Raw genomic sequence first — 16,057 nt, forward strand, 5'->3', positions numbered from 1 at the left:
TGCTTCCCACCAATCTCCCAATTACTATGTAGCACTGTAGCTTTGGGGACACACCACTTTTGCCAAAGCTCAAGGTGGAGAAAGCCCTCTTCGGCTGGGGCTTCCTGCTTGGGGCCCTTTGTGCAGGGGAAGTACAGACACACACACACACACACACACACACACACACACACAGACACACTTTTAAGAAAGTCTTCCTGGTAGTTCTAATGCTGTTTAAAATTTGAGAACTGAAATTCCAGTCCCTACTTTCTAGGTACAAATCAAGACCTCAGTGTACAGCTGCAGCTATTCCCTGAGCATCTGAAATCTGCGAATGGAAAGAAGGAACTGGAGAATTCCAGCCTTGGAAATAATCATCACCTGCCCTCCAGCAGCCTGTACTTTGATCAAAGAATTCTGATGTTCACAGTAACATTTGCCAGTGTGAATGTATCCATTTCTAGGACCATGGATAGATTTCAATAAAGGGCCATCCTCCAGTCTTGGAAAATATGTCATGGTCATTTTTTTCTTGGCAAAGCTTAAAACTGGGCCAGTCCTAGATAAAGCAAAACATTCTCTATGCCAAGCAATTTCACAGGGACCTCGAGATATAAACCTCATGGAAATCATACAATTTGCTCAAACAAATCTTCTGAGTGTTGGCATCTTTCTTGTTTGGTCATTGACAGGAGGAAGTGATTGGAGACTTGAAACCAGGCACTGAATATCGCGTGAGCATAGCAGCTTACAGCCAGGCTGGCAAGGGGCGGCTGAGCTCTCCTCGGCATGTCACCACTTTGTCCCAAGGTAAAGTAGGTTCAAATTCATTAATAGGTGGCAGGCTGTTCATGCATCCTTCATTCAGCAAATATCAATAGGGACCTCCTGTGTGCCAAGCACTGTGCTAGGCTCTGGGAATTCAGTAGAGAACAAAAGTAAGCACAGCCCCTGCCCTCTCAGAACTTAGTGGGGTAAGTCAAAACATTCCCTCATTAGTGTGTAGTCACAGAGTATGATAGGTGCTTCAGCACTGTAGGAACATACAACACAGGGATAACGGAAGAATTCCCTGAAGAGATGACAACTAGTGGAGATCCGACAAGTAAGTAGGAATTAAGGTGAAGAAGGGGAGTGGGAGAAGAGATTTATAGGCAAAGGGAATGCAACTAATGTTTTTAGAGGTGGCACCAAGCTGGACGGTAGGGTACAAAGTTGGGTTGATGGTGGTCACTGCTGGCAAGGAGCTTTTTTGTGGAAGGAGAAGCCAATGACAAATGAGTGACAGCAGCACTTCTTTTTTTTTTTTTTTTTTTTTTTTGAGACAGTCTCATTCTGTCACCCAGGCTGGAGTGTAGTGGTGCAATCTTGGCTCACTGCGACCTCTACCTCCCGGGTTCAAGTGATTCTTCTGCCTCAGCCTCCCGAGTGGCTGGGTCTATAGGCACACGCCACCACACCTGACTAATTTTTGCATTTTTAGTGGAAACAGGGTTTTACCATATTGGCCAGGCTGGTCTCAAACTCCTGACCTTGTGATCCACCTGCCTCGGCCTCCCAAAGTACTGGGATTACAGGCATGAGCCACTGCGCCTGGTGACAGCAGCACTTCTAAGGACTGCACCGGAGGCTGTGGAGCACACGGGAGGGCACACTTCCTCTGCCCCAGCCTCACAGGCTTTCAGAAGGAGCCCTACCTTTGGCCTGAGTTACAAAAAAATGCATAGGATTTTGCTAGGAAGAAAAGACAGGAAAGGTCTCCCAGGCAGTTAGAGTAGTGTGAACAAAGGCTAGGAGATGTGTGTGTCCGGATGTGATCAGAAACAGCGGTCACTTAAGGCGATGGGCTCATGGGTGACTCCTACCTCTTTACGTAGAAGGGCATTTCCCAAATGACCTACCATTACTATGCATTCTGATTGTCAGGGGCAAAACACACAGAGAAAAGAATGATTGGCAGTGATTGTAAGCATTTAATTTTCCTTGAAGGTAAATATCAGTTCTGACAATGCAAACACAGATGGAAGGCTAGTAGGAGTTGAGAATGTGATAGAAGGTTTTCCAGGGAACTTACCACTGTGTGTCCCAGGATTAGTGACTGGGACATAATTAATTGGATTTGCAGTCAGGGGTGCAGCGGGGAGAAGGGAAGACCAGCTCTCATTGATTTGAACCTCACACAGTGTTTGGTTTGGGTTTTGAGGCTGTTCTGAACAGAGATATTTTGGGTATAGGAAGCACTCATGCTGTTTATGTATTATATTAAACCTCTCCAACGGCTGAGACCACCAGCCTAGTCTAGTTGTGTTTGCTGTCCCACCTAGATTCCTGCCTGCCTCCGGCAGCTCCCCAGCAGCCACATGTCATTGTGGTTTCGGATTCTGAGGTGGCCCTGTCTTGGAAACCTGGAGCAAGTGAAGGAAGCGCCCCTATTCAGTACTATTCTGTGGAATTCATCAGGTAAGTCTGTATGTCACATTCAAAAGTCAAATGTGTGCCGGGCATGGTGGCTCACACCTGTAATCCCAGCACTTGGGAGGCTGAGGTGGGTGGATCACAAGGTCAGGAGATTAAGACCATCCTGGCCAACATGGTAAAACCCCGTCTCTACTAAAAATACAAAAATTAGCTGGGCGTGGTGGCATGCACCTGTAATCCCAGCTACTTGGGAGGCTGAGGCAGGAGAAACCCTTGAACCTGGGAGGTGGAGGTTGCAGTGAGCTGAGATCATGTCATTGCACTCCAGTCTGGGCGACAGAGCAAGACTCCATCTAAAAAAAAAAAAAGAAAAAAAAATGTGTAGATGTCAGAATTCCAAGCCTGATGTAAGGCAATGAGGAGAGTCACCTCTAGGTCTCTACCGCGTGTATATTTAAGAGCTAACACAGGCTTGGAAGCCCATGTATATACTTGGGCCAGTAATGATCCCTACACCTCTTTGCTGGTGGGTCATCCAGTAAACCTGTCTGTATCACATACCTCTTCCTCATTTCCCTGGCACAGTCAGAGACTGTTCTAGGCTCTGAAAACTGCTGAGGTACCATTTCCGATAAGCCTGCCTACATTTCAAGCATGAGCCTTGCCCTCTTGGCTTTGAAATATTATATATCAAAGTAAATATTTGATGATGCTGTTTCTTAGGAGCAGGGGGAAAATCTTTTAAAAACAAGGACAACCCATTGTTTCTTTCACATCCGTATTGCCTTGGGACAAGTGTCTTGGTTTGGCCTCAATGTTTTTCTTTCATCTACCTCTCCATTTCTTCTTATTCAGCTTAACAGAGGGTAGAGAGTGACTGGACATTTTTTATAGATATTAAAGCATTTATTCTCAAGTTAGTACTGCTATGTCATTTTAAAGAAAGAGAGAAAGGAAAACAAAGGTCAACAAAAAATTCCCAATCTAAGGTATTTCCTCTGAACTCTAGTTGCTGTTTGATTTTGAATGGAAGCGGTGGCTGGTGAGTGAGTCTGAAAACAATGCTTGTAGAGTTGGGATTCCCTACGTTAAAGGTGATGAGGCTTGTCTGAGGCCTGCTGCTTTCTTCATTCATAAAGAGACTGACTCAGGACCTCATTCCTAAGGTTCTCTGAAACGGGGACAAAGGATTCTCCCAAGATTTGATTAGCTCTACTTCTGTGTTTGACTTCCTAGCCTATTCTTTGGTAATGGAAAGCAGATATTTGTTTCTTCAGAGGTGAGGTGCTGCACTGAATCTCTTTAATGCTTGAGTACGGAGTGTTTCACACAGGACTTGTTAAATTACAAGTGTCAGAAGCGTGAAAGGAGAAGATGAGGCAGTAATGCATCAGCTCCTGTAACTGTAAAGTCCAGCAGCAAATCTAAATTCAGGGGAGGCTAGATCCGTGTCAATTCAGCAGTATGACTCCATGCACCTCTCTGCTTTAGTGGCTTCACATTTAGATGGACTTTTCCTATATGGTGGCAAAATGGCCACCAGGCAGTCAAGACCTGCAGTGACCAGCCTATCTCCCTAGGAAGGAGAGTGGCTTTCTCCATGGACCCAGCAAAATCTCAATATTTATTCTCATTGGCCAAGCTGAGGTCCCTTTCCATCCTTTGCACAAGTCACTGTGGCCCGTGTGGGGAGAATTCATTGATTGATCAGGCACTGGTCATATTCCAAGCTCTGGAATTAACAGCGGGTTGTTCACTCAAACCTGGATTATGTGGATTGAGTATTCAAGAGGATTGGATCCTCAAAGGAAAACTGTGGTACAATTACTGGAAAAAGGGGGCACAGATTCTAAGAATTTTTTTTTTTATAATGCCCACTGCAAAGCCCCAGAACAATGCTTTGCATTGAAGATAATCTACACCCCTGCCATTGAATAGATTTTGTAGGCAAAACCTGGAATATCCCTAAAATAAAAAAGATTCTAATCCTGGTTCCGATACTGGTTAAATGTGCTACACTGAAAATCCTAAAACTTCAGCTTTCTCATCTGTAAAACTTGGGGCAAAACTTAACATATAATTTACTTCCACAGATACATTAGACAACACCAGCAAAGGAAGATGTAATACTTTAAAATTTTGAAAAATGCACAGTTCTGGCCAGGCGTGGTGGCTCACGCCTGCAATCCCAGCACTTTGGGAGGTAAAGGCAGGCAGGTCACCTGAGGTCAGGAGTTTGAGACCAGCCTGACCAACATGGTGAAACCCCGTCTCTACTAAAAATACAAAACTTAGCCGGACATGGTAGTAGATGCCTGTAATCCCACCTACTCAGGAGGCTGAGGCATGAGAATTGCTTGAACCCAGGAGGCAGAGGTTGCAGTGAGCCGAGATTACACCACTGCACTCCAGCCTGGGGTACAGAGCGAGATTCTGTCTCCAAAAAAAAAAAAAAAAAAAACAAAAAGCACAGTTTTTTATGTTTTTATGGTAGCCTGGAAGATAATCCGTGTAACCCTGAGCAAAAGTAAGCATTTATTTACTATTAATTTTTTGTTCAAACACATATTTTTAAAATTTTCTCTATATCTATATAATGTAGAAATGGCAGTTTCTTAACCTTGTGTGCATGTCTGAAAATAGAAGATGAAAGAGAGTCACTGGATTCAGACAGAAGAACTGGGAGAGAAGAATAGAGAGAACTCTATTGGCAGCCGTGTGGCCCCGCACGGGTTACTTCCCCTACTGAGCCTTGATGCCTCTCATAGTGTGGAGTCCCCTCAAAAGAGAGCTGCAGATAAGGACTTGGGTGCAAATAGTTTATTTGGAAGTGGGAATGAGAGAGTGGGGAGAATGAGACAGGAAAGGAGGATATATATAAGGGTGTGTTAGTTAAGTCACTGCTGTAGGCAATGGGGTCTTCACTGGGGTCTTGATTCCATTGAGATCTCTCTGAAACCCACAGAATTCTTCTCACGTTGACCATGAAAAAGGCAGGAGACATGGATCCACTGTGAGCATTGCCCCTGAGGGTATAACTCCCCCACATTTTATGATGAAGCGGGGAGTCCGGAGAGGTGAGGAGTAACAGGAGCACAGCATATGTCTGAGGTCACATGCTGGCTGCAGGAGGCGAGTCTGAGCCCTCCAAGAACTGTCCATGCCACAGCTGCTGCTGAAATCAGAAGTAGGACAAGGGGAGGTGCCATGACCCCAGAGGCATTGGCTACAAACTCCTTATCTATAAAATGTGGGCGATGACATCTTCCAGCCTTATAGTGTATGGTTAGGAGGATCAAGTGATATTCTTGAAAATATGGGAAAGAGAAAGAGCTTTGTGTAAGAAAAAGCTGTGTGGATGTTAAAAACCTACAAAAGTATAAGGTATATGTGGGTGTTATGTACAACTATAATTCCAATTAAAATGCATTTTAACATTCAGAGCTCTCTAATATCTAGGGGCTCAAGGTCTCAAATTCATATATGTATACTTTGAGGCAGAGTTTCACTCTTGTCACCCAGGCTGGAGTGCAACAGCATGATCTTGGTTTACTGCAACCTCTGCCTCCCAAGTTCAAGTGATTCTCCTGTCTCAGCCTCCTGAGTAGCTGGGATTACAGGCACCCACCACCACGCCTGGCTAATTTTTATATTTTTAGTAGAGATGGGATTTCACCATGTTGGTCAGGCTGGTCTCAAACTCCTGACCTCAGGTGATCCACCCGCCTTGGCCTCCCAAAGTGCTAGGATTACAGGCATGAGCCACCGCGCCTGGCTTCTTATGTATATTTTAAAATTGTATGCCGTTCCAACCAACTGCTAATATATATTTATCTCTTTACCTTGACAAATACCTTCACAGTGTCTGAAAGGTTAGCTTCAAATTTAGAATTCTTATACATCGTTGAATTCTAAATGGAATATGGGAATATGGGAAGGCCCAGTCGCTTGTTACATCCCCTGTGCTAGGAATTCTGCCTCTATCTCTTCCAGAATTTGTAACTTCAGCCAAGTTATCCTTTCTCAGAACCCCTATTTCCTCCTCTATAATATCAAGCAAGTGCAACCCTCATTGCAGAGCTCTTGCTTATACTCCTCATAAAGTATCTCTACATGTAGACATTCAGTGTGTATCTGTTTCCATCCTACAGTCCCATTATTTCCTTTTCACAAAAGTAGAAATTGAGACTCCATTGCATAAGTTACTTTGCCAAGATAAAAATGACTGGTTGGGGACAGAATAAAATTAGAACCGAATTCTCCTGACTTCCGGCCCAGTGCTCTTTTTATGAATCCCCATGTCCTTTCATGTTTGTGACTCACCTTCAGAGATGGAAGCTTAGACCCAGCCTGCCCAGAGCCCTGCTGGCTGAGGAAATGAGAAACCTCATCTCAGGCTGCTGTTTGATGTGTTCCTGAAAGAAAGCCTCCATAGCTTGTTGCAGCATTTCATGTTTGGCTGCAAAATAAATCCATTTGTAAACGTCTCGGAGCCTATCCCATTATAAGTGAGTGAATGTATGTTCAGAAAGAGCTTTCCTGGGCTCTAACTCTGAAACTGTAGTTTGTGTGTGCTACGTATGGTCTCAATGTTTATGTCCTCCACAAAACTCATACGTTAAATTCGAACACCCAAGGTGATAGTATTAGAATGAGGTCTTTGGGACGTGGTTAGGTCATGAGGGCAGAGCCCTCAGGAATAGGATTAGTGGCATTTGTAAAAAAGGCCCAGGAGGTCTCTCACCCCTTTCATCACGTAAGAACACAGTGGTAAGATGCCATCTATGAACCAGAAAGGAGACCCTCAGCCTGGGCAACATTAAAAAATTAGCCAGGTGTGGTATTGCATACTGTAGTTCCAGCTGCTCAGGAGGCTGAGGCAGGAGGATCACTTGAGCTTCAGAGATCAAGGCTGCAGTGAGCCATGATCATGTCACTACACTCTAGCCTGGGCATCAGAGTGAGACCCTGTCTCAAAAAGAAAAAAAGAAAAGAAGGCAGACCCTCACCAGTCAATGGACCCTCACCAGACACTGAATCTGCTGGCACTTTGATCTTGGACTTCCCGGCCTCCAGAACTGTGAGCAATCAATTTCTGTTGTTTATAAGTTACCTAGTTTATGGTATTCATTGTAACAGTCCAAAGAGACTAAGACAGTAAGAAAGGATGAAAGGCTTTGGGTGAGGGGTGGGGGGACCGTTGTCTTCAGTTATTTTATTTTCCCCAGAGAGGTCCATTTAATGTTTAATAGTGACTTCCTTTTTCTACTTCCTGTGTACAGAAATACACAGGACAGGTTTTGTGTGAGCCAAAAGGTCCTTATTATTATACATCTAAGAGGCAGGACTCTTAGATTCAGAAGTTATCCTCAGATTCAGATAGCTTAATGTGAAGTTCTTGTCTAAATTCTGTCACTGGAAGGTAAGGTTCCAGTCCTCTCTCTGTCTTGATGGGCACTTCTACATTGGTTACTCTTCTTATTTGCTATTCGATGGAGATAAAGATTTCAAAGACATTGTTAGGAGATAGTCTAACAAATTTTTTCTTTTTTTTTTTTTCTTTTTTTGAGATGGAGTCTTGCTCTATCGCCCAGACTGGGGTACAGTGGCACGATCTCGGCTCACTGCAACCTCTGCCTCCCGGGTTCAAGTGAATTTTTTTTTTTTTTTAAATATTCAACTAAGCCAGGAGAGCTATCTCAACACTGGAAATCCCAGCTACTCAGGAGACTGAGGCAGGAAGACCACTTGAGCCCAAGAGTTTTAGGCTACAGTGAGCTGTAATTGTGCCACTGTATTCCAGCTCGGGCAACAGAGTGAGACCTCTGGTTAATAGAAGATTAACCTGAAAAATTATGAGACCAGGGTATGGGAGTGCTGACTACTTACTTATTTGCTAGTTTTCATGATATTTCAAGTAGACCTTATGCATAATATGATGATATCTTGAGTCAGGGGCTTAGGACCAAGCAAATTTTTGTTCTTCATCCAGCTTCTACTACCCCCCAAATAGAGGACACCTCAGGTGTAAGCACCCTGAAGGCGCTCTCAGTAACTGCCTCAGAGAAGAGCTTGGTCTCAGGCCCAGGCAGAATAAAAGCTTTTAGATGGCAGGAGTCTTCATGATCTCCCCCAAAGTTGGTCTGGAGGCTATTTGTTAGCTTTCTTTGTAGCCATAGATTTTCAGAAAAGATCTGAAGAGGCAAGTTCTGAGTCAGCCTTCAGGCTGTAACATATTTTGCAGTGTTTTAAACACTTTTACTTGCTTTTTTAAAACACAAAAGCCATGTGTTTGAGGTGAAGGAGAATATTTCTTTTCTAAAGTGACACTGAAAATTTCTTTGGGGGCAGCAATGCTTAGTGTTTATTAAAATAAGAACCAAGCATAAATATAGCTATGTATGTTTTGAAATATCTTGGCTATAAATATCTGAGAAACCTTCATCCATCTGCCTAAGAATTTCCCCAGGGTAAGTGCCTTTCTCATAAGCAAATAATATATAGTATGGTGGCAATGAAAACCAAAGACCTGGAAAAACGTTCCTCATCACTGAAGTTCCAATTGGGGTGCCATGCCTGTCGTATGCTGTCTATTGAGTTGGATGAAGGTGAAAAATAGTTTTCTTTTAACTTACCTACAGTTTTTCTGAAGGTGTCACCTTATTGGCTAAAACTGCTTCAGAGCTTTGCATTGTTACCTGCTGGACAGGGCAGGCTAAAGCTCAGCAACAGTTGTTTTTAGTTTAAAAGTCCACCATTGGCCAGGTGCGGTGGCTCATGCCTGTAACCCCAGTAATCCCAGTTCCAAAGAGGCAGATAACTTGAGGCCAGGAGTTTGAGACCAGCCTTACCAACATGGTGAAACCCCATCTCTACTAAAAATACAAAAATTAGCCGGGGGTGGTGGCACACGCCTGTAATCCCAGCTACTCAGGAGGCTGAGGCACAAGAATTGCTTGAACCCAGGAGGCGGAGACTGCAGTGAACCTAGATCACCCCACTGCGCTCCAGTCTGGGCAACAGAGTGAGACTCAGATACACACACACACACACACACACACACACACACACACACACACAAAGTCTACTATTGGTTTATTTTGGGTACATGTGAAAGTTCAGAACATGTCTGTGTATGTTTTAGGGATTCAGGTCAAGAAACATTGATCTCTAAATCTCAACGTAAGATATTTATATTAGTAAGTGAGAAGGAGCAATGCTTCCTTTTTTTTTTTTTTTTTTTTTGAGACGGAGTCTTGCTGTGTCGCCCAGGCTGGAGTGCAGTGGCCGGATCTCAGCTTCTTCCTTTCTGACTTTTCTGCCTAAATAATTCTCTGGTCCCTGGCAGATGCCTTCCATAATAAGACTTGAAGAATTCATCTTCACACAGGGCTGCTTCTAGGTGGATTGCAGCACCTACATACTGGTTTCATTTGAGAATTTCAAGGTCATGCAACCTGGGTGGGTTTTTTAAAGTATTACTCGCAAATTGGTATTTTTGTTAAAAGTCATCTCTCCTTCCATCTCATCATAGATTTCCATATTCTGTAAGTAACAAAGGAACTTAATTAGTTTTCTCACAGGAAGTGACCCTGCAAAGGCTGTTACTGAAATGAAGATCAAGTCTGGGATTCAGAATGGAAGCTGAACAGAGGATGGATTTTCTTTGAACAGTTGTAAGGGATGATGTGATTTGACTCATGGTCAAGGTCAAAAGCTGTGAAGGTTAAAGGAGTTTCTCATTCAGAATTGAGGCTTACAGCCTGATTCATGGTATCATCTCTTGAGGTTTAAGTGTGTCCAAATGTGGAATCAGAAGAGACAGTTCTGAACCAGCCTCTAAGCCTGGCGAAGTTGCTTGATTCCAGTCCTCAGTTTCTTTCTCTGCAAATTAAGGCATGCTGGATGCGTGACATCTCAAATCCTGTGACTCTGCTCGTCTAGTATCAAGATGTAGGGGAGGCAGTATGGACGGATTGAGTAACACACAGGCTCTGGGCTGGACTCCCTAGTGCAAACCCTGTCTCTACCACTTCTAAGCTGTGTGATCTTTGGTGGGTTATTTAACTTCTCGGGGCCTCAGACAACAGAATGGGGATAATAATTTACTTGCTTCATGGGGTTATTATGAAATTACATGAGTTGACACACATGAAATGCCTAGAACAGCACCGAGCCCTTAGTAAGTGCTCAATCAATGCAAACTATTCCTATATGGCTTTCTCAATGGGTGTTTTCTGCTTTCCTACATAACCTGCTTGTTCCTGGCTACAAGTGTGTTTTCAAATTATTTTATTTAATTAATTAATTTATTTTTCAGATAGAATCTAGTCTCGCTCTGTCACCCAGGCTGGAGTGCAGCGGTGTGATCTCAGCTCACTGCAACCTCCACTTCCCAGGTTCAAGCAATCCTCCTATCTCAGCCTCCCGAGTAGCTAGGATTACAGGCATGTGCCACCATGCCCAGCTATTTTTTTTTTTTTTTTTTTTTGTATTTTTAGTAGATATAGGGTTTCGCCATGTTAGCCAGGCTGGTCTTGAACTCCTGACCTCAAGTGATCCACCCACCTCGGCCTCGCAAAGTGCTGGGATTGTAGACATGAGCCAGCGCACCCTCCCTGGCTACAAGTCTTTATGATTGCTATCCTGTCAGGATAGCTCTTCTACCTCCTTACTTAGCTAACTCTTGTTCATCCTTCAGGACTCCCCTTTAAGCGTCACTTCCTCCAGGAAGCTCTGCCTGACTACGTTCACCTACTCCCAGATTAGGTTAGCTATACCTCCAACATTTACTTTCAATACTCAGCACACTCGTAGTTAATTACTTTTTCAAGGTCTGTCTTCCTCTTGGAACATGAAGGCAACGTCTACCTTGCTCCTTTGTTTGGAATATAGCACATAGCACTGTAAACACACCACATGTCAAATAGGTGCTGGTAAGCATTTGGACACAGGTAGTCATGGGATTGATCTAGAGCAGGGGTGTCCAATCTTTTGGCTTCCCTGGGCCACATTGGAAGAGGAAGAAATGTCTTGGGCCACACGTAAAACACACTAACGATAGCTGATGAACTAAAAAAAAAAAATCTCATAATGTGTTAAGAAAGTTTAAAAATTTATTTTGGGCCACATTCAAAGTTGTCCTGGGCCACATGTGGCCCTCAGACAGTGAGTTGGACAAGCTTGATCTAGAGGATGCCAGCAACTAGCTGGATCCCTGAGCAACCCGCTTAGTCCTGCTAAGCCTTACTTTCCTCTGCTGTAAAATATGGATGGTAATAGTGGCTACCTCAGATGGGCTGCAGAGATGAAAAGGTCTGTACAGCACTTAGAAGAATGGCTCATGGAGGATTTTTGATTTTTTTTTTTAACCTGAGCCACATGCAAATGTATCTTCACACTAACAGTTACTTATTTTTGAGTAAATAATGTAAAAAGCATTACCCCCAAGTAATTCAGTGAATCCTTTACCACCAATATCAGAGGCCACAATGGTAACCAACATCTGACCTCACCCACTACAGAAATAAAAACCATGTAAGAGCCAACAAGGATCATATGCATCCCCCGACCCCTCACCAATGCCCCACTTCAATCCCAACTGAAAGTTTATTTATTGCTATCGGTTTTTCATCATAAAAGTAATCTCAAGATGTGGTAAATCTTCAAATGATACCTAAATGTGTATGACTAACTTGAAAGTTCCTACTGTGATTTTATTTCATGTGGAATGCAAATTCATGTCTTAGAGCTCAGCATAGTAACTAAGTAAACTGCCACCATTCTTCATAGCATTTTACTGGAATATATAGCAAAACTTGGGCATATGACTGCAATATTTAAGAGTGATGTAATCTGATGTTGGCTTGCTAGCCCCCAAAAGTTAGAATTGAAAATATTTAAAGAATTATTCTAATACAGTTAATTTTGGGGGAAAATGGGAGAAAACAACCCCCCAAACTCCCTTTCTTTTAAAAAAAAGTGTTAGAAGTTTTGCTATTTAAGTATGAGCTTTCATTACCATCAGCAATAGAATTAGATATAAGCAAGAATGAGCTTGCTTGGATGTCAGCTGGGATTTCATATGACAGGCAACAAGTGCTGCTTCACAAAGAATTCTTTTCCATACTTTTAGTTTTGAAACTGAAAATCTTAGAACCACCTTCTAGCCTGGCACCTGGTCCTAGAAATTCTGGAAGCTGTCAAGTCCCTTTGCTCAGGCCCTAATGGAAGGGCTACTTTAAAGGATTTAAAGTAGTCCAGCCTATAGTTTGGCAAATTGATCCCGTAAAGCTTCCATTCCTCCTACCCTAAGCATTCCTGATATAATCCCTGGTTAGATTGATGGCAATTGACATAAATTGAATTATGAAACAGCTTTGGGAGCCATTTGTAAACTGTAAATGAAGTGTGCTCTCCTACTGCCCCACCTGGGACAAATTGCCAGCTGAGTTTATGATAACCCCATTGTATCCATCTGTTTGTCATTTGGTTAAACCAATTTGTACCTAAAGAAAGAAGGCTGAAAGCTGAAGGTCAAATAATACATCTTTTTTTTTTTTTTTTTCTCATCTTTGACTACTGAGTAGTTTTGGACTTTTCTCTGCAATTCATTTAGTGTAGAGCAAATCCTGCATAAAACCAGTCTGTAAAATTGACAGAGTCAGAGGCTTTTCTGAGCGGGAGGTTTTCTCTCACCCTGTTGTGTTTGCCCTGGGTAATCTATGAGATCACATCTCTTCTCTTAGAGCAGGATGTTTAACCGGCAGTCCATAGATCCCCAAGGGTTTCCTGGATAGAATTCAAGGGGTCCCAGGACTTGGATTGGAAAAAATATATATATCCTTAGTTTTACCAATGGAAATTTAGCAGTTTCTTCAAAAATGAATGTAGACAATAAATCACAATCATATTAACAATTCTTGTGACCCTATCAACATTAGAATCACAGGTATTTTCTTATCTGGTTACATCCGGATAACCATCCGGTTACAATGGTCGCACATATCTTGAAATAGCAGTTATGTTTATCACTACTTTGAAATTAGTATAGTTATTAAATCCATTGCTAGGTTTTTAAATTTAATGTATTAATAAAGAAGTATATTATTTCATGATTTTTATTATTTTGATCATTCTTTACAATACAATTGATTTCCTTTGTGAACCTATATATTTGATGCATTTAAAAACATCACTCTGAGAAGGTGTTCATAGGCTTCATTGGATTGTCAAAGTGGCACAAGCCAGGTTAAAGCATGCTGTTGTCTTAGATCAGGGGTTGGTAAACTTTTTCTCACAGGATCAGATAGTAAATATTCTGTGCTTTGCCAGCTGTGTGAACTCTGTCTCAACTGTTCAACTCTGCCACTGTAGTAAGAAAGCAGCCATAAACAGTACCTAAATGGGTGTGGTTGTGTTCCAGTAAAACTTTATTTACCAACACTGGCAGCTGGCTGAAATTTGCCAACCCTGATTTAGGGCGTCATGCTATTTCTAAGTTGAATTCTGAAGATATTTTAATTCAGCTCAATCACCCTTTATTGGATACCTCCTATGAGCATATGTTCATACAAACAGGTATGTATTGAGCATCTCATGTGAAAAACATACAAGAGATTTAGGGATGAATAAATAAGCTGTAGACTCTATCCTTGGACAGTCTACTGGGGAATGCAGATGGACAGAGTTCAGAGGAGTAGTGAGTGTTGTAGGCAGGCATGGCGACCAGGAACCTAGAGAAACATAAGCTTGATCTGACCTAGTTTTGAAGGAAGGAAGGCTTCTTATGGGAGCAAAGAAGGACACATCAGAGATTACCAGGCAAAAGGGGAGGGAGGAAGCAACATGAAAGGCTTAGGCTGAGGAAGCCACTTAAGCAATGGCTTGGAGGCAAGAAGAAAATGTTCCTGGAATTGCTTAGAAAGCCTGGAGCTCTGTGGGGTGAGAGATGGGTAGGGAGGATCACACCAAACAAAGGCCTTATGGAGGAGCCCATATGTATCCTGAAGGGAATAGGGAACTATGGAAAGTCGTTAAACAGGAAAGGGACTGGTAGCGTTCCAGTCTTTGAAAGATCATGCAGACATCTCGAGGAACACGGAGATGAAGAAGACAAAGTCACCATGTTTAATGAGCTCACAGCCCCGGAGAAAAGACAGAAGTATAAAATTATACTGGAAGGTGATCTAATCAGTGTGGTAGTAGAATCAGATTCAAGGCATGGGATTGTCTGGAGGAAAGTCTTTTTAATTCTGTTTCTGAGATGATGCTTAGAAGGAATAATGTGAGAGAAAATACTTAGGGAGGGAGCCATCAAGTAACCCCGCATCTTCCAGAAAGCATCCCATTGTGGGTTGGTAGGTTCGATGTGGAAAGAAGGAAGCCACAGGTGTCTGTTGTGCTACAATTAGGCTTCTGGTCCCCTCCCTCTAAGGCCAGTAGAGTGGCCTCTACTGTCAAGGCTATTCTGGACGTTCTGCTGTATCCCCTAGAGGACAGTTTCCTGCTCCAACAAATTCCACTCTCAAAAGTATTTTCCTAGCAGGATTTAACCAGTTTTAGCAATTTCCTAGTTAACATCTATGACATGCTTGAGCTTCACTCTTCATCTCAGCTCCATCTTTCTGGAACAGGAGTTCTCAAACCGAGAGGTGAAATAGGATAGAAAAGAGAATACCACAGGCTCTCACGCACAGTAAAAAGGAGAATCATTTTGTGAAACTTGTTTCAGGTGCATGTGTGTGTGTGTGGTGTTTACTGGGTCACAATGTCCAGTGTATATCTTACTGTGGATCATTCAAAAACGGCTCTGATATGTGATAAATCCAGAGCATGTTTGAGGTTGAACAGGCTTCATTTGCCATGTGTTGGTATTGAATTCAAGTTCAAGGAACAGATTCCTCTCAGGGGCTAATGACACCCGCTTTCTTTATTTTTGGAATTGTAGAGTTAGAAATGCCATCTAAGGTATTCTAGGAGGAAAAGTTTAGTGCAGTGTGTTTCAAATTATGGGCCACAGCACTTCAGTGAGGAGCAAGATCAATTTAGTGGTCCTTTACCAGCATTTTGTTTTTTAAAAGAAGTAGAAAAGAACAGAAAAGGAGAGAAAGAAAGGAGAAACATGAATAAGGTAGTAAAGCTAAATATTTTTTATTGAAACTTTTTTCAGCTTTGTACTCATATATAATATACATATTCATGTGCATAGGTATATTTACTATGGAAAAATGTATTACTTACTATGAGTCAAGGTCAGAGATGCTGAATTAAGTAGCTCCCACCCTGATCAGGAAGTCACTTGTTACATTATCATCCCTGATTGAGGACCACCCAGTTTTGCTTTAATATAGTCATCGAGGCACAGCTCATCCCTTCCAGGGCAGTCAGCTTCATTGTCAGTCATTCCTAATGGACATCAAAAGGTTTTCCTGCCATTGGCTTCTCTGTAAGAAACCACTGGGCCTCTTAGTCCAACATGGAAAACACAGAAGCTTTCCACACCATCTTTATTTGTCTGTCTCTTATGTAAAGACACCATCCTATCCTTACTAAGTTTCCTCCACCTAAGCCAGCAGTACCCACTCTTTGGATTCTGTATCAAGTGGAGATAGGTCTAGAGCAACTTCTGCCCAGTGATCAACGTAGAGAACCATGT

At 42.5% G+C, this 16,057-nt stretch overlaps 1 protein-coding gene across 3 annotated transcripts in view; it reads left to right on the forward strand.

Annotated features, from left to right (window-relative positions):
* The window catches only part of EGFLAM (EGF like, fibronectin type III and laminin G domains), a 196,395-nt gene that overhangs the window by 87,695 nt on the left and 92,643 nt on the right, over positions 1 to 16,057 (forward strand). For all 3 annotated transcript variants that reach the window (XM_025387582.1, XM_025387583.1, XM_025387584.1), the window contains 2 exons: positions 675 to 792; positions 2,307 to 2,442. In XM_025387582.1, coding sequence (XP_025243367.1) covers positions 675 to 792; positions 2,307 to 2,442 — 254 coding nt within the window. The remainder of the gene's footprint in view (positions 1 to 674; positions 793 to 2,306; positions 2,443 to 16,057) is intronic.

The sequence above is a fragment of the Theropithecus gelada genome, chromosome 6 (assembly GCF_003255815.1).
Source record: "Theropithecus gelada isolate Dixy chromosome 6, Tgel_1.0, whole genome shotgun sequence".
Lineage (NCBI taxonomy): Eukaryota > Metazoa > Chordata > Mammalia > Primates > Cercopithecidae > Theropithecus > Theropithecus gelada.